Raw genomic sequence first — 19,975 nt, 5'->3', positions numbered from 1 at the left:
CTAATGGTCAAACAAAAGTTTTCCCCAGTGTGGCTGATAATTCTTTTCCCAGTTATATGCATCAACTGTGAAAATTTCTAGGAAAATCATTAGAGCCTTTTATGAGATCCTTGACTACCAAGGATTTAGTTTCCACAAATGTACGAATTGAATAGAGGTATTTTAATAATGAACTCAATACATACATTTCATCAGTGCACCAAAAATTCAACTAATAATACAATAATCACAATAAAATTTTGTATTTCTCTGAACGAGGAACTCTGTTAATTACCAAACGACCATCATAACTCAGGGATGCAAAGGTCCAGGGATCTGCACTTGACCAGGCCACAGCATAGACACTGTCTTCATGCTCTTCATATGTGGCAATCACTCCATCTTTTACAGGCTCCTGTTGTCTGAATAAGTTAAATAATAAATGTTATGAATTATAACCAGGTAACCATTCTTCAAATTCTTTATGTTATTTAAAAATGCTGTTATGATGCCAGAGATAGCACAAAAATACATTAGACCAAAAAGTAACATAGAGCTTAAGAAATACTTTAATATTAAATTCTTCTTCTTCTAGCCAGCTTTTTGCTGCTGAGCTGTGAGCTCTTTTGCAGACTGCGCCAAGGAAAAATAGTGTGCTGTCCTCTACAGTTGTTCAGCACTGCCATACAGAATGTTGGTTATGCTGGGCTTTAGTGGTAGTAGGGTCTGCCTAAGGTGGATTAGGAAGGGGCATTCAAAGAGGATATGGTTTACAGTTTCATAAGGGTGGGCGCAGCTTCTACAAAGGGGTAGGAGTGTGGGATTTATTTTGTTAAATTTATTTTGGCAATTTAACAGAGGTGTGTTCTTAGTTAAGAGATTTTAGATTGCAAGGGAGGAAATAATATTAAATTAAGCATATATTATGTATGTATTATTTTTTTTAAGGCTAGTGATAAGGGAGGGAGGAGTGAACAAAATGATACTAGAATTCACAGGCCAGAAATATGTGTGTCAGTATGGGAGGTCATTAAAAGGAGGCCGTTCTAATGTAACATAACATACTATAATTTGTGGGCCAAAATTAGGATTAGAAGCGTTAAATGGGGCAAAATATTATGTGAGCATTCGATGTGCTGGATGCATTAATAAAACACTCTAGCCAAAAAAACACCATAGAACTGTTCACATAGTTCAATAAAGAGCTAAAAAGAATGATACTCAGAGCTTGTTTGTAAGACTATTTCCTAAGGCGTAGGGTGGAGGAAATAAAGTCATACCAATAATCCAATTCATGGGCAAAGGTATATGTTTGGGAGGTAGGAGTTATTAAGTGCCAAGTAGACGAAACAGATACTAGCAGATAGGAGAGAGAGGGGATTTGTTGAAATGTGGGTAGTTTTATATGGAAAGTAAAAAAAGAGGATGGGGGTTCTGACAAAATATTATGTGAGCATTACGATTTGTGGGATGTAAAAAGAATAAAGGGCCCATACAAAAAAATATCTAAGAGACTATTAATAAATATTTTGATAAAGAACAGAAAAGCAGAAGAATAGTCAGATTGTGTAAATAAGACTATTTATTAAGGGGGAGTGTTGGAGGGGGAAAAGAGAAGTGATACTTGAATTTATGGGCCTGTCTAATTCAACAGAATAGTTACTTGAATTTATGGGCCTGTTTAATTCAACAGAATAGTTACTAGAATTTATGGGCCTGTCTAATTCAACAGAATAGTTACTAGAATTCGTTGGCCAAAGGAATGAATGGGGGAGTGTTTACTTGTGGGCCATTTTATTATTATAGCTGTAAGTATGAAAAAAAGGCAAGGGTCTATGGCAAACTAAACAATATATAGCCAGGGAACATATCAACTGTCACAACCAGTGGGTAATGCTAGTTACTGTATAAAAAAATATATGGACATAAAGAATAATCTGATATAGACACAATGAGAGACAAAAAAATGTATTGCCATAACTACATGAATATAGGTATACATTTATTTAATCAATTTCCATGAAGCCTCATTTTGGTACAGTCCGTTTTATAGACAATGAGATGGCACTCGACAGTACGGACAGACTCTGGAGACCACTGAGATACTACGAAGTACAAATATCATCAGGAAGCCACATGAGGGGATGACTTACATAATAGTGCATGAAGACAGCAACAGACCAAAAGCGGAGTGGTATACAGAGGACACTTTGGAAACAGCTAGACTACCTTGACTTTGCAGATGACCTGGCTCTTCTTTCTCACACACAACAGCAGATGCAGAAAAAGAGAAGCATGTTGCCGACAGTTCAGCTAGACTGGGTCACACCATAAACAGAGAGAAGAGCAAGGTGTTCAAGATAATGGCGTCCAACAACACACCCATTACAGTCCAAGGCAAGGTGCTGGAAGAGGTGGAAGGTTTCACCTATCTTGGCAGTATCCTAGACAACCATAGATGAACAGGTGTAGATGCCAGAACCGACATTGGTAAAGCTCAAGCAGCCTTCCATCAGCTGAAGAACACCTGGGGATCTAGGGAAATAAGCACCACCACCAAGATCAGGTTCTTTAACATCATTGTTAAGCCAATACTACAATATGGAGCAGAGAACCACCATCACCACCATGAAAAAAAATGCAGGTATTCTTAAATATCTGCCTGAGGAAGATTCCTATGATCTGCTGGCCAGACAAAATCTCAAATGAGAAACTGGCTAATAAGAAAGCAGAAGCCCATTGAAGTAGATTGCCTTAAGAGACACTTGAGATGGATAGTTCAAAACATAACAAGGCAAGCCCTAACCTGAATTTAACAAGGAAAGAGGAACAGGAGATGGCCTAGGAATACATGGCGAAGCAGATGCCAAGCATATGGACCAGACATGGGGACAGTTGGAGAGACCCCCCCCCCCCTCCCACAGGCAGAAATGAGATGAGATGGAGCCTGCGTAACAAAAATATAAAAACACACAAAAAAAACCAACATTTTACCCTTCATTTAAACTGTCCGAGTCACCTTCTTCATTCTCATCTTTCTCTAACAGATGGCCATAGGGCTCAGAAGACAGCGAGATGACACTGTTTAAAATAACTCGACTGTCACTACTGGAGGTCAACACCAGCTGATCATGAAAGTGATTGTAACGAACTGACCAAACCCTGAATAATAGCAAAGTGTTGGAATAAAGCTTTTCTTTTTAAAATTCAGAACAAATCTATTAAAAAAAAAAATGCTAAAAATTTGAAATGTCTCTAGTGAAATACAATCCATATCATATGCATGATTGCATTTACAGATCAAGATAAACCTTGTGAGACCTTTATTCTAATGTCCTAACTAAAAAAAATAAATTTTCAGCTACACTTTCAACTCAAAAACTGAAATGTTTCAATTCTAAAATGTATATTATTGACTCACCAATGGGAATGTTCAGACAACACTTTTAAAGGCTCTGATACATTCCTAGTGTCCCAAAACTTGACTCTACAGTCGTCACCACAAGAAACAAGGTAATACTGTTTGTTTGGGTTGAAGTCAATGTCCCTGACAAGCTGTCCATGGGCTGACTCAATCTGAAAGACCTGGCTATAAGATGCACACAATTTAGTTTTTATACAAATGTAGATAAAATGTCTAGATAGCTAGCACTAAAAAAAATTATTCATATAAGCTTCAGGATTCTTTGTTTCTAAATATGAATATTCTTTTTTCAAGGATTCTTTACAATTAGATGGTAGTTTATCCATAATACTATACTTAATCAACATAAGCTAGCAAATTGTTATGAATCATTTTGTTAAATTTATCATTCTATGAAAGTATTTTTGAATCCCCCACCTCCAAAAAATTATTTTAAATTTTATATTATTTATATTTAAGTTGTTTATGACACACACTATCTGAGGTGAACATGTTATTAACTTTTTTTGTCCAGTGAAAAGATTTAAAACCACCTAGTTTCAAGTTTAATGATAAATCATTTTACCCTAAGAAAAATTTACTTTAAATTAAAGAGTATCATTATAGTAAATAAAGTGTGGCACAAAGCAGAGAAGTCTGGCTATTTGAGGTAGTTGTTCGCAAGATTTAAACAAGTTTATCTTCTAAATGTAGTAAAATATTTTAGCCTTGAATAAGTAAGTCGAGCCTACTTAATGAATGAAATTATGGTTACCAGAGAACTAGCGGATTAATCTTATAAATTACAGACATTCCTTAAAACGAGCATTACATCCTATGTAATCTAGAAAGGTGTTACTAGTAACCTCCAATCAGGCTCAGATAGCAAGTGATTGTTCACAAAATTTTGAATTGTCTTGTTATGGCTCATTTAAGTCTCCTTGTAGCAGGTGATTACAAATGTGCTATTATGTGTGTGTAAATGTTTGAACTAAACAAGCTGCTCAAATCTTTTGTTCATAAACAAGTGCAACCTTAAGACTACAACATTTGAGCAGTGACAAATAAATGGTGTGAGACTCTTGCTAGAACACTGAGGATGGGAGAACCTAGATTCTTATCTTGTGGAGTTGATGTGCCTCGAAGCAAAATAAGGATCAAAACATAAGGCATAGCCAGTAGACATAATGAATAAAACAACTTTATTATCTTGAAGGAAATATGTTTTACATTACAGCATTGCAAATAAGAATTCAAGAAAATCAAGAAATAAAGTGGTATCTTAAATCCGTAGATACATAAAATACTTTTGTTTTAATTTACCAATCAGCCTAGCATTTAAAAATAGTTATGTTTTTGTAATTTAATTTTTAACCAAAGGAAAAAAAAAAGATTCTTTCTGCTGTTATTTAAATTTTTAAATAAATATTCTTTTACACTGACCTCATTGTGCGAAGATCCAATCCTCTAATTGATGTGTCACTAGCTATAGCTATCTGATTACAATTGTGATGAGGGTTCCATCGACCACAGGTCAGTTTGTGCTGACCTCTAGCTTCAACATTAAAGCTACTAGTAACCTGAGCATTCAAGCAAATTAAAAAAAACAATTATTTTTTATAAAATGTACAGAAAACTCTTTGTTGGCTATTGTCACCACCTCAAAGTTGGTGCCATAGAGTAGAAACCCAAATTCTGTATTGTGTATGTTAATTCCATATTGTGAATCTTATTCACAACCCATGTTGCACTAAGGTGAACACTTTTGACCTTAGGTGAACCAGAGAGTTAAAGGCAGTCAGTCCATATAGAGAGCTTGTAGCAAGCACTTGTATTGAGTCACTTAAGATATAAGCAGTAGAGTTAGATGTTTAAAGTAGTTGGTTATAGAATAAGTACTAAGTTGTGATATTCGTATATTACTGTTGGATTAATACTGACCATTCCTGGGTCGAATTGTATGGTGTATTCACTATGTGGTGTTATATTAAACTTATTGTGTATGCTACACCCAGCGTCATTTCATATTCAGTGATTTGTAACAAGAACCCAATGTCACCACCACGCCTACATTGATAACCACAGCCACATTCATAACATATAAAATAAACCAGTGACATTTAATGGTGTCAGAAGTAACTCTAAAAAATATTTGTTTACACAAATCATGACGCCACTCAACGAGCAAGAAAGCTAAAACCTGATTATTATAGACTCTACTATTTTTCTCATTTGGTCGTTCAGCGACACATTCAACATTATAGAGATGACCTAGATCTACATTTATTGAGACCAGCACACAATTTTTCAAGTGAGATTCACGTGATCCAGGAGTGACATTATTATTATCTTCAGCTAGTCTAACACTCTAACAGAAAGCAGAGCTGAAATTAAAAGTTAACTGTGCCTACTATTTTAACTTGTACTTCAAGATTGAACTCTACATGAATTACAACTAATCCAGAATTTATTAAATTTTTTTGACTACACACTTGGTATCTAGAGCTACTACTACATGTCACATTGACCTGCCATGACACAGTTACCGCTAGCGAGCTATTTTTTTTCATCTGTGATGAACTGAACAATTTGAACTGTTCCTGTCTGAGCTGTATTTTCAACTTTTCCAGTTGACTACTGTCCTAAGTGTCATTTATCTGGAAGCCTGATTTATGTGGTTGTACTTTTACACCAGTTGAGATAGCTTTAGGAGCACAGCATTGTTCAAAGTCACTTTAACATCCTAAGCGAAAGAGATCAAACATGATATGCTGAGACAACCTGGATACTACAGCCTGTGTGGGTGAAACTAGACAACCGTGATACTACAACCGGTGTGGGTGAAAATCTAGTACTACAAGTCATTCAAGTCATCGTTTGAAGACAGCTGATATATGGTCAGTCGAAGTAGCTGACATATTCAAGAATCATCTACATCGAGTGCTCGTCATAATTCTAATGACACACTCCTATTGTCGCTGTCTAACAGCACAGTTAATAAGAGAGCGCTCTTACTCTTAGACCTCTCTTGTCGTCACTACCTAAGGTCATTTTTAGTTAAATTTATATTTGTTTCAGCAACTGTACGAAACAGTGGATTACCTATCAAGCACATGAATTATTTATTGGATTACTTATGAAATGTAACATTGTACTGTGGATTTAACAAGTGGATTACTTATGAACTGTAACATTGTACTGTGGATTTAACAAGTGGATTACTTATGAACTGTACTATTGTGCTGTGGATTTAACAAGTGGATTACTTATGAACTGTACCGTTGTGCTGCGGATTTAGAAAGTGGATTACATATGAACTGTACCGTGGACATATTTTATGTGGAGCATCACCGGAACTTTATGTACAAGTCAAGCATCAAGTGAATATTTAAGGGAAGTAACTTTAATTACCCTTTAGTATTAATGAATATTGATTAGTTCTCTTGAACTACACCACAATTTTTTTTCATTGTTTACATTTGTATTTATATATACATTTGACTTTAGGGACTAAATTTAATTATCTATTGAGTCTGAGCATTTATATTTTTTTCAAGTAAGCATCCAGGTATTGGTAGGGACTCTTTTAGATAAAGTAAATACTTGATCGTATAGCTGTATTAGTCAAGTTTGTATTTCGTCAAGTATCTATCATATTGTTAAACTCTTGTATTGATATTGTCTTGTTTACATCTGTTGAATTTTCTTTTGCGTCATAGTTATTTCTCATTGTAATTCTTTTGTCTACTATTTCTACTATCTTGTAATGTCTCTTTAAAGCAGACTGTTTAGTATCTATAGTGTATTTATGTTTGTCTAATTACTTATTAATATATATATTTATTTTACTTCTTATTTCAACCTATTTTTTATTATCAACACTACACTACACACTTGATACACTATGGGATATATTTTGATTTGAGATTGACAAGATTTATATTGTATATACTCTTCAAACACATTCAACTATTTTGATACTATTGATACATTGATCACTATTTATCAGACTAATAAGGCTCACATAATTGTGAATTATTTGTTGCAATAAATTTTTACATTGCAAGTGGAGATACTAGAAATACATAATCACATAATTGATCAGTAAAGTATTACATTACGAACTAGACAAAGTACCAAGAATAACTTAAGATACCTCATAACCTCAATTGTTTCGCACAAAATATATATCTACTATTACCTGCAATTACTATTTGAGCTATAATAATTATTTATCGTACAATATTCATTTACAACTACCTAGTGTACACATATCTATTAATAAACTATATTACTAATTTGAATCTTTGAAAATGGCTGAGTATGAAAAACTAATAGAGATAGTGGAAAAACTAAAGTTAAAAGAAGATGATAGAGCTGCATTCATAAAAATTGAAATAGATAGAATTAGAGTAGAAAAAGACAAGCAACGGGAAGAAAGGCTACATGAAAGAAGACTGAGAGAGAAAGAACAAGAAAACTTAGAGAAAGAAAAAGAACGCCAGCATGAAATAAAATTAAAAGAACATGAAGAAAAAATGGCAAAACTAGCAAAGGAAAATAAAGACAATTCAGCAAGTCAAACTTCATCTCATCATCAGTATCATAGCAAATTTAGGAACTTTGACCCAAAAGAAGACACATTGGAAAATTTCATTATTCAATTTGAATACATCTGTCAAACAGCAAATATGAATAGTGCACAAATGGCTCAACAACTTCTAGCTAACCTAAGAGGTGAACCACTAAACATCATCGACACACTAACTATGGAGCAAAGAAAAGACTACAACACAGTAAAACAAAGACTTATTGAACATTTTGGCAAAACGGAGGAGCACTATCGAAAACTTTTTAGGGAAATAAAACTAGCCAAGAATGCAGATTTAAAAAGAACAATACATGACATGCGCCAGAACATGACAAAGTGGCTACAACTCGCAAACTGCAACTTAGATGACCCCAAACAGATATTAGATTTCTTTCTCATTGAGAATGTGCTAATTAATGTTACAGATGCAGCATTCTCATTCCTGAAGGAGAGAAAAATAAAAAATGAAGCTGAATTGATATCAAACTTAACAACATACAAAGACTCACACCCAAACATCACCATTGACAAAAGGGAATTATACAATGTAGCTGCAACAGTGACAGAAAACCATCCAAGAACTACAAATAAATTTAAATATGCCAAGAGCATACAATGTTTTTTCTGTGGCATATTGGGTCACACCAAAGCAGAGTGCAGAAAGAGAATGGCATCAGAAAAACAGCAATATGTAAATAGAAACCATAAATATGGAAGAGATAACAGAACTTTCCAGAGCTTCAGTCCTAACTACAATAGATCCTATCAACAACAATATAACAGAAGAACATGGCAAAGCTACAGTCCAACTAACAGTAGATCACATCAAACAAACAGAAGATGGCAAAACAACAGAATGTCTAGAAGAGACCAATTTCAAGATAGACAACATACTTACCACAATAACAATCATACCAGACAAAACATAGCAGCTGTAGCAACTGAAAGACCAATAGAATATGAAACAGTAGCATATATACAGACAAAGGTAGCCAAATTAAAAGTGTATCCTGCCTATGTGGATGGCATTAAGGTATATGCATTACGTGACAGCGGCTGCACCTCAATCATTGTGAAGAAATCACTAGTAAAACCTGAACAGATCCTAAAAGACAAGGTCACACTGACTTATGCAAATAAAGACTTATGGGAAGAATGTGAAACAGCATTAGTTTTCATTGAATCACCATGGTTCACTGGTCAATACAAAGCCATAGTAATGAACAACCCAGCTGAAGAACTAATTATAGGGAACATAGAGAATATAGTTGAACTATCAGAAGAAGCCTTAGTAAAATGGGCTAATAGTGTAAATCAAGAAAACATTGAGTTAGCATCAACTACTAATTCACATGATTACAACAATGTCAGTATACATGAAGCAACTAAAGATAATCAGTCAATTACAAATGCAAATAAAATAGATGTAGAATGTCAAACTCATTTGCTAACAGAAGCATCTAAACTAAATAAAGATTGCCAAACAATTAACACACAAACAAATGATAGTGAAATACAAACAGATGAAATACAAATAGATGATAAAGATAAAGCTGAAAAACAAGAAATACAAAATGACATTAACACTAGCTCACCTAAAGTAATAATAACAGAGGAAATATTAGCCTTGACATTTAAAAATAGCAAACAGATAGAAGTATATGATCTAGAAGTCAATTATCAGGATGTTGTATGCATAGTTGATGAAGAATCCACAATCACTTTTGTAGAGCCCAATTTAGTAGAAAAAGAAGATTATTTGAATGATATAGCCATTGTAACCTTACCAAACTCTAGAAAGATAGAATGTAAAACTGCCATTGCTGAAATCAAATCACCATTTATAAAAGGGAAAATAAAAGTTGTAATACTTGAAAATACTATCAGTCCAGTAATTATTGGATCTTATCCAAAAGTTAAAGTGCATCAAAAGCCAGTAATACATAAAACAATATGGTTTTATGACCTGTCTGATTCTGATTTTCAGAAAGAAATTTTTCAAATAGTACAAGATATAACTTGTGATTTTGGATATAAAAAAGTTTGGAAACATCCAGAACTTGGAGAGTCAATGTGGGTACAAATAAAAAACTTTCTCCATTACAAAGAGTTATTACATAAAATATATGGAACACCAATTAAGGGACTCACAATTAACATCAGTGTTGTTGACTTAATACATCGCATCTGGTAAACATTGAGCATTATTCTGTAAACATTGAGCATTATTCTGTAAACATTGAGCATTATTTTGTAAACATTGAGTACTATTTGTAAACATTGAACTAGAAACCATTTTTTTAAAACTCTATTTGTAAACAAACTTTGGAATTTGATTACTACATTGTAACCAACAATTTTTTTCACATTCTTTTGTCAACAAGAATAACATTTTTGTACTCAACAATGTAAACAAACATTGAATTTTTTTCCCAACTTATTCAGTACCTAGCTTAATTTTTTTTTCCATACAATGTAAACATTATTTTTCTCATTGTATTGAGAACAACTGTGACAAATTTTTTTTTCTACAGCTATTGTAAACAAGAGTGGAATTTTTTTTACTATGTCATTTATCACAATTATATAACTTAGTCACATTTTTCAATACTATTGAAAAAGGAGATTGATTCATAATGTAACTTATTTATTTAATGTCAATTAGTGTAATGAAATATTGACATACACTTGTATTTTTTTGAAAACATTTTTGTCAAATTATTCTTATGGACTATATTTTTTTGTAACAATCATTGATGTAAACAAGAAGATTGTTGTACAAACTTTTTGATATTTCAAGTACTGAAAGAGACACTTGATATTATTCTTTTAAATTGGACTTACACATTTTTTCACAACAGATTAAAATAAATACAACTAAACCATTATGATGTTATGCTTGTATGTATATGCTTGAACAAATTAATGTAACTTCAAAGATTGTATCACAACTGACACATTTTCTCAGTTGAATCTTTTTTTGACAAAAGAGTTTTTTGAACTTTGTACTCAATAATTATTTGATAAACAATGTAACATTAAACTTTTGCCATTACTAGCTACAAATTATTTGAACTGGCATATAGAGAAATACTTAATTGAAACATAAGGTGCATGTAAAAGCACTATGAAGGATACTTATGATTTTGATTTCATGTTGATACTTTTGATCCAATATTTTGATACTTGAATTATACATATTTACTTGTGTAATATTAATGCACAACAATTTTTTATGGAGATGTCAAACCTCATATTGAAGTAAACAGATACATTGAATTTGTAACAATGATCATTAATCAATTTGATGTTGAATTTTGACACATATATTTTGAATTTTTCTATACTTATCACTTACATATTGAGACTTACTTGTAACATTTTCTACATGATTTGTACATATTGTACTATTGGTGTTAAAAAAACAGACTTCTAACATTTATATAGTGTCAAAGATTTTTTTATAAATAGATATTGTGAATAAAAACTTGTATTAATTTTTCACATTGTGACATAGGAGATTGTCATTGAAATTTTCGTCACACTTTGCACATATTATTATGATAAAGACTTGTAAATATTGAACACATTTGAACATTGATGTATATATTAGAACTACATGTAAAGAATTATTTGGGATGTTAAGTATTTGACTCAGAGAATTATTTGAATTGCCTTACAAGAATATGATGGATTAGAGAATTTTGCCCTTGTATGAATTTTTTTGATTCAGCAAATATTTTGTGTAACACTGTCATATTATATATTTTATTGCAAGTTTGTAGTTCTATTTTATGTCGTCAAGCTGAAAAAAATTTCTTCAAAATTTTTTTCAAAAGGGGGGTGATAGGTAATGTCACCACCTCAAAGTTGGTGCCATAGAGTAGAAACCCAAATTCTGTATTGTGTATGTTAATTCCATATTGTGAATCTTATTCACAACCCATGTTGCACTAAGGTGAACACTTTTGACCTTAGGTGAACCAGAGAGTTAAAGGCAGTCAGTCCATATAGAGAGCTTGTAGCAAGCACTTGTATTGAGTCACTTAAGATATAAGCAGTAGAGTTAGATGTTTAAAGTAGTTGGTTATAGAATAAGTACTAAGTTGTGATATTCGTATATTACTGTTGGATTAATACTGACCATTCCTGGGTCGAATTGTATGGTGTATTCACTATGTGGTGTTATATTAAACTTATTGTGTATGCTACACCCAGCGTCATTTCATATTCAGTGATTTGTAACAAGAACCCAATGTCACCACCACGCCTACATTGATAACCACAGCCACATTCATAACATATAAAATAACTACGGTGACAGCTATGTTAAATAATTTATTAAGAAGAGAACACTGAACTATTCCAACTTAATATCAGTCTCACAATCTAATTGAAAGTGAGTGAAACTACTATTGTTTGTTGTTTATTTCATTGTTTAGATAGCCCAGAAAAACTTTCTAAAGAAGAAAAACTATATTGAGAGCTGACTGATCTGGAAACTACTGCGCAATTTGTCTCATTGTACTAGTTATAAGAAACTTCCAACTCAGAAGAATACGACTCTAGTTTGTTGTTTGAGTTGTTTTTACAGCTATGTAAGGAATCTAGCATGGACAATGTCTAAATGATTAAAAATCTAATTTTTTTAAATCACTTATGCAAACATTTTTTTCATAAAAATACACCACTTTTACAACTGTTCACTATTAATAGTAACAAACAGGAGAGGCTCTTTAGAAGGGGAGATAAACATTTACCATATTTTTAACATATTTATGCAAATGGTTTAAGATTTTTTGTCAAAACCTTTTTATTACATTTGTATTACTAAGTTATGTAAGTTCTGTCATACTAACTACTACATTTACAAAAAATAAAAGTTCTTTTTTTTTTAAAGAGAAAAAATCTATTTAGTATGCACATAAGTTGGACATAATTTAAAACAATAATTAATAAGTAGTTTTTCATATTATCACATAAACAGTCATATGCCAACGGGAAATATAGTACACTGAACTATTTTTTATGGAAATGTTTTTTCTTGAGGATTTGAATAAGAGATTGACCCTTTACAAAACAATTAGATTAGATCAATTAGATATTCATTATAAGACATCAGTTCAGAAACAAAAAACAAAAAAAATATAGTCTTGTAATTATATGGTCTTATTTTGATAAATTTTGAAATAAAATTAAAAACTGGATGTTTTGTACAGGCCAATGATTCTTCTTGTAGATTTAAAAGTAAAAGAAAAATTTTAACTTTTAGCATAAATAAAATAAAGATACTCAAATCATATAGTAATAATGGCATTGAAGCTTCCATTGATGATGGGAGAGATGATCTAAAGACAAAAAGTTACAATTAATTCAAAATGATAGCCTAAAAAGTGAACTTACTTTAGATGTTGAGGAGTTCAAATCCCAAGAAATAATTTTATCTTCACAGAGTCCAATGACTGAGTGACTATCTCCAGCAGGCTGCCATAAAATACTGTGTAGAGAATAGCAGTTCAAAAGCAAAGTAATTACACAGGACATAAGTCAAATATTGCAAATGTAAACATCTCTAATAGCTACTTACAAAATATTTCTTAACCCAAATAACTATGTTGTAGTAGAGAAAGCATAAAAACATTGTTGGTATTTAAAAAAAATAAAACTTAAGAAAGTATTTCTCATTCCCGTAAAAAAGTAAAACTTCTCATTTGTTAGCCAGCTGCTGTAAGCTCTTCTGAAGTTTGTGCCTCAAAAATCAAGCACAATTATCCTTCTATCTCAGAGTTGTGATGACGCATACATAACAAAGTAATGTTCCCCAGCATACGGGTGGAAACTATCCTAGCGTGGTATGGGTGGAAACTATGTCAATAATTCAATAATAGTGTGAAATTGAATTTGTTGAAACACAAATGTAAGGTTGTGTCCTGCTCTTGGCAATCTTAAGGCTTACCTTTTAACATCAACATTCTCTTCAGGAGTTAAGTAACACTTGAGCTGTAGGTGTGGGTGAGCACTTGATGTGTCCTCACTGGATGAGTTGAAAGCATCTGTACTCTCTGGGATCTGCCACACTGCAGCCTTTAGTTCAGACTTGCAATCTGAAGCTTTGAATCATGGAAATCAAGTGCAAGTATAGTTATGGGACGTACAGGGAATTTCATTGGTGATCTGAACTATTATAACTTAAGTCCCTGAGTTCACCTACATATCTATCTAAATAACTGGCCTCATATGGGGAAAGCAAGGCAGTTGTGACTGACAAAAAACACACTCGTTAACCTTTGACCTAAAAACATAAGAACATCACCTGCTCAAAGGATCACAAGGTCTTCAATAAAATTTATGTTAACTCACTGTATTCAACAAATTTAGAGATTATTTATAAAAAAAATAATTTTCTTATACTATTTAATTGCTAGCTTATTGTACACTAGATAATACTTAATGCAATAAGTAATGTTCACACTAATTGCCGGATACTAGAGTATCTTTACCCACTGACTTAGCACACCTTACACACAGTCTTACAATATGAAATCCTTGTCATGGGGAATAATTTTAACACTAAAATCATAAACAAAAACACAATGCGGACATTTATTACTTTAAACAAAGAGATTCTGGGTCTTATTGCTTAGGAAAATGACAGAAAATCCAAAATTACTTAGCCGAGACAAATGGCATTAAGCTAAAATTATTTGTCTTTCATCTATACAGTGCAGTCAATAAAAAAATCAAGGAAACTTTTTAATTTCAATTGCAAAAATTTAATTTCACTTACTTTTATTATAACATGTTGAAAAAAGTGACGCATCAAAAGTAGATGAGCTTATGTGCCAAATTTCACCTTCACGATGAAGAAATATAGTTTTGTTGATGATATTGTTTTCATCGTCAAAGTCAATGTAGTGGACCTGTTTACAATTGAAGGAACAAAATGCTTAAAAACATTTTAGAAACTAATATTAAAGGCAAATCAAAAACAGTATTTATGTCAAATCTACATCTGATACTTCTGCACACAGACAGCATGCACAGTACTGCTGTAGTACAAGAAATTCTGTGACAGTATCTTCCAGGAACTCAGTAAATTCTTTCAATAGAAATAGCATCACAGGAAGTTGTGATAAATGTAAAAAAAAAAAAGATTGTAGAGAGAAAAGTTTTAGTTTTCTGCATTTTCTTTCAGATTTGACATGAACATCTTCATGAAGATAAATATAGAGAAACAAAAATAAACAGGACAGAGAAGACAAATCAGGGAGTCAGTTGTAAATTTGCATTTTTAACTCACTATTCTCTTTGTAGGAGGCGTGGTGGCTGGGCGGTAAAGTGCTTGGCTTCTGAACCAGGTGTCCTGTGTTCAAATCCTGGTGAAGACTGGGATTTTTAATTTTGGGCTCTTTTGGACACCCAGCTCTAATGGGTACTTGACATTATTTTGGGAAAAGTAAAGGCGGTTGTCGTTGTGCTGGCCACATGGCACCCTTGCTAACCGTGGGCCAAAGAAACAGATGAACTTTACATCATCAGCCCTTTAGATGACAAGGTCTGTAAGGGGATTCTACTTAAAGTCTCTGTATGGATTCAAGTGTGTAAGTCACCAAATCTAGAATTATTACAAGGTGACAGACAGCACCCCCAGAATGTCAGTAACTATGCGTAATTTTGTAATGAGTACCGATGTACCTAAACATTCCTTACCCTCCTCACCAACAGGTTCACTAAAGAGATAGGACCATAGCACTAGGAATATGCAAGAAAGATGACCTATACCTTATAAAATACTTCGATGTTACTTCAAAAAAGATGATTACGTCCTACGCATGTCCCTAAGTAAAGGGGACCAGATGTCCCGACTTAGGCGTGACAGTATCGCTTTGGACCGTCTGACATGATTTTCATAGTAGTGATTTTACTTTACAGCCTCCTGCCTTCTTTTCAGATACTGACATCAGCATGTTTCCTGTCGACTCTTGGAGTATTGTCATTAGGCATAAGTCTCACTAATTCTGTTAATCAATTCCAGCATGCAGTATTCCTTGACTTGTATTTCCTTTCTGTTCAAATCGATGACAGGGTAAGGGATGTCGCACAAAATCCATATATATATGAAGTTACAAACAGGGATGTCGCACAAAATCCATATATATGGACTTACAAACAGGGATGTCGCACAAAGTCCATATATATGGACTTACGAACAGGGATGTCGCACAAAATCCATATATATGGACTTACAAACAGGGATGTCGCACAAAGTCCATATATATGGACTTACAGAGTTCCTATTTATAAAGAGTGCTAGTAAAAATCAACAGCCATAGTAAAGTGTGATGCTAGATGTGTCATCACAGCTGAATTCAGATTGTAATTTTCAGTTGGTAGCTTCAAGGTTTTCTCCAACATTTACAAACAGGAATCCTTAATAAATGTCACAGCCGTTATAGGTACTTTTACCTATCATACAGTTTTCCATAATAATAGTTTTGGATCAATTGACTAGGTTTGAAATTGCTTAAAAATGTAAGACCCAAAATACAAATGGGCAAGAACTAAAGGTATGACCCCTATATAACGAACAAAGTAACAAGCAGGTTAGTAATACTCCATTTTGACAGCAACGATGAAAGCTTTGAGCCCACAATAAAGTGAAATTGTTTCCCCTGATGATATAGTTCTGTGTTCCATCCATCTCAGGAAATCTTTAAAAAAACAAAAACAATATTCATTGATTTAGAATATAGCAGAATTTTGGGCTATGGAAAGACCAGGTGCTCTGAAGCATTGGGTGGCAGGACTGTTTAAAATATATCCTGCTTTGAAATACTTTTTTTTTCAGAAGAGAAGTGTCCCACCATAATCAAAAGCGTGATGAATTGTTGCTTCATTTTGTACATTGCATTGCGGTTACATTCCATGCAGAAGTTCTAGAAAGTCAGTGCTCTTGCATTATCTTCTGCCCTTGATGGATTGGTTCAGAAATGCATGAAAGAAGCATGAAAATTTGAAAAAGGTTACACACCAATAAAGTATGCGGGTTAGAAAAAGTGGTGTAGGAGCAGCAATCATAAAATTATAAGAAAATTATGCAGAGTACTGGGTATTTCAGAGAGAGAAGCAACCTATTCGACAGGTTAGCACTTTCAGATGGATCGCACAGAAAGATGATATATATTGGAAAACATTTCATAAAGCCAGCAATGATTTAAATTTTAAATGTCTGTGTCCATTGGGATGTAGTTTAATAACATCTAAATTGTAAGAAATATTGCTCTTTAGAAGCCTGTTCAGTTTACGTCACATTATCAACAAGTGTACCACTTTGGCTCCCCATATCTGTTCACCTTATCCTAGGTCGTATAGTTAGCAAGTTAATCAATCAGTAAGCCCACTCCATAATCTAATAGCACTAGGGAAAAAGGGAGTATTTGTATAAATTTGTCCCAGCAGAGCAATAGCAATACAGAACAAGGAATGTGTCTTTAAGTTATCTTTGTGTCTTTCTGAGTATTTTATTAGGTTTTGTTTTTAAGATAGTGTGCCAAATACCTGATTTTCAGATCTGAGAGACTGTGTACCAACAAGAAATCTGATGCTGTCTGTTTCAGACTCTTGAGCACACAATGATCGTGCCTTAAAAAAAAATATATATAATCTAAATAATTAATAATAAAATATAGACTAGATCTAACTAAAATTAAATAAAACTAATAAAAGTATTAAATTAATTAAAAAGCCTGGCCTAGGCTGCCTTGAGTCTAGGAATTAAGGACAGCTTAAACCCCCCTATGGTTCAAAATTATCTATTTTTTTTTATAACTAGATATTATACAGCATTGACAGCATTCATTTCTGAACAATTTGGTGTATATACAACAAGTCCAAATTTTAAATATTTTTTTATATTTTATATACTAATTAATTTAGTTTTTACCACAGAGTTTGTCGTTTTTTGCTGTTTTCTCCTATTAACCATTTTCATATTTTTTTGTTCAGAGATAGCATGATAAAAAATTTATTTATGAATATTTTGCCTTGAAATTTGGCACACATAATGTTGTATATATATACATACAAGTAGGAAAGTGAAGCAGAATAATTACAAAAGGTTGAAAACTTTTAGAGTAGGCCTAATTAAAAAAATTTTATGCCTACCTCTATAAGCATTTGAAATAAAGAGCCACATTGTTTAGAGCTGTAACTTTTTTCTATTCAATGAATATGGTAAATTCTGCTTCACAATCTTCTACTAGTAGTACTTAGAATAGTATTGATAATCAACAGCTGAAGTTTTATTGAACTAGCTTTAGTGTGACTTTAGTTTAATTAATAGTTTTCAAGAAATCTTGACATGAAAATTAACTATTTTTACATTTTACTTTTAGCTAAAAATACCTGGAACAAAAATTTTTTTTCTTAAAAAAGTTGTTAAAAAAGATATAATTATAAAGAAAAATTATTTATTTTCTTCTTATTTGCATGCCTAAACATAATAAAAACAAGGTTACAAAGACAGTTTGTGTGGAAACACAAACTTAAAATCGGCCCCCGAAGTGGTCCACCCAGGCAGGCTTCAATATTTTCAGAAAAAACATCCAAATGAAATTATATCAAAGAAAAATGAGAGATAAGAATGGAGAAAGAAGGTTGACAGATCTTATGTAGTGCCCCAATGGTGCTGCAGATCAAAAGATAGGTGCAAAGTTAGATGTGAACCTGGCCTAATTAGTTCCCCTTTCAGACCTTGTGGTCTATAGGGCAGATGATGTAAAGTTCATCTGTTTTTGTGGCCTACAGTTAATGAGGCACAACGACCAACCGTCTTTACTTTTCCCCAACTAATGTCAGGTACCCATTAAAGCTGGGTAGACTCAGAGGCACCCAAGGATTCCGAAGTTGAAAATCCCAGTCTTCACCAGGATTCAAACCCGGGACCCTCAGTTCAGAAGCCAAGTGCTTTACCTCTCCTGGTCTTTACATAATGTAATTGTTTTGAAAAAAAAATTAATCTTTTATTCGAATTCTCAAAATCAATACATAATAAAAATGTTCAAGAAAATGAAGTTTATAAGATTACTATTCGTTTTAAATTAGGTCTAACTTATAATGCATACTAATTAGCTTTTTCTCTTTAAAAAACTGCTTGCATAACTGATTTAAAAATTAGATTTTTTGCTTTCAGGAAAAAAAAAAGTAGCCGTTGCATCAGAACTTTGAATGGTCTAAAATATTGTGATGTTGGATTTTGAATATCTTTTCTAGTTTACGGGACGGACGGACAGACATTTCGCACAAAACTAATAGCGTCTTTTCCCTTTCGGGGGGGCCGCTAAAAAAGCATTTTTTATTATTAAAACATGAATTCATTATTCATGTAATTTCTATTTGGCCCTTTGCCTTCCCTTTGGGGGTTTATAACTTTAAGACATTTAAATTAAGTTTAACTTTAAGTACTTTTAACTAAGTTATTTTTAAGTTGTCCTTAAATGTTAACAGTTAATTGAATTATTAATATAAATATAAGGTTATAAGGCCAATAACTTGATTCAATAAGTTCAGAATAACATAATGAATGATAATGTCTTTTATGATAAGACAAGTATTAGAATAATAAGTTAAATAAGGGAAAACATCAACATCATGAACATGTTTTTGTAACTAAATGTTATGATAATGATGTAGACGTAGATCTAATATGTAGGCTATATTATATATAATCACTAGACTAGACTCTATATTATGTAGATATAAGGAAAATGATATAGATCTAGATGTAGAAGACAGATCTAGATCTAGAATCTACATCTCTAGAAAATTTATGAACTCGCCTGGAATTCCAACCCATAAATTACGGGAGCTTCGTCTTCCATTTTAATGAAAATAACAGTCTTAATTTTTAGATTTCTAGTGAGTTATTAAAAAATCTAACTAGAGTCTAGATTCTAGACCAAGAAAGTTGATATCAGATCTAATATAGATCTACGTAGAGAGTC

General features: G+C 32.7%; 1 protein-coding gene across 1 annotated transcript; it reads right to left on the bottom strand.

Annotated features, from left to right (window-relative positions):
• Positions 1-145: 145 nt before the first annotated feature.
• On the bottom strand, positions 146-19,952 carry LOC106059567 (EARP-interacting protein homolog). Its single transcript, XM_013217229.2, has 9 exons — positions 19,811-19,952; positions 17,532-17,615; positions 14,761-14,893; positions 13,930-14,083; positions 13,377-13,470; positions 4,826-4,962; positions 3,401-3,568; positions 2,974-3,141; positions 146-401 (listed from the first exon to the last, which is right to left on the bottom strand). The coding sequence occupies exons 1-9, from the start codon at positions 19,850-19,852 to the stop codon at positions 227-229; spliced, it is 1,155 nt and encodes a 384-aa protein (XP_013072683.1). The 5' UTR covers positions 19,853-19,952; the 3' UTR covers positions 146-226.
• Between the last annotated feature and the right edge of the window lie 23 nt (positions 19,953-19,975).

The sequence above is a fragment of the Biomphalaria glabrata genome, chromosome 5 (assembly GCF_947242115.1).
Source record: "Biomphalaria glabrata chromosome 5, xgBioGlab47.1, whole genome shotgun sequence".
In the NCBI taxonomy this organism is placed as follows: Eukaryota; Metazoa; Mollusca; class Gastropoda; family Planorbidae; genus Biomphalaria; species Biomphalaria glabrata.
This window is presented reverse-complemented; position numbering and strand designations above follow the sequence as displayed.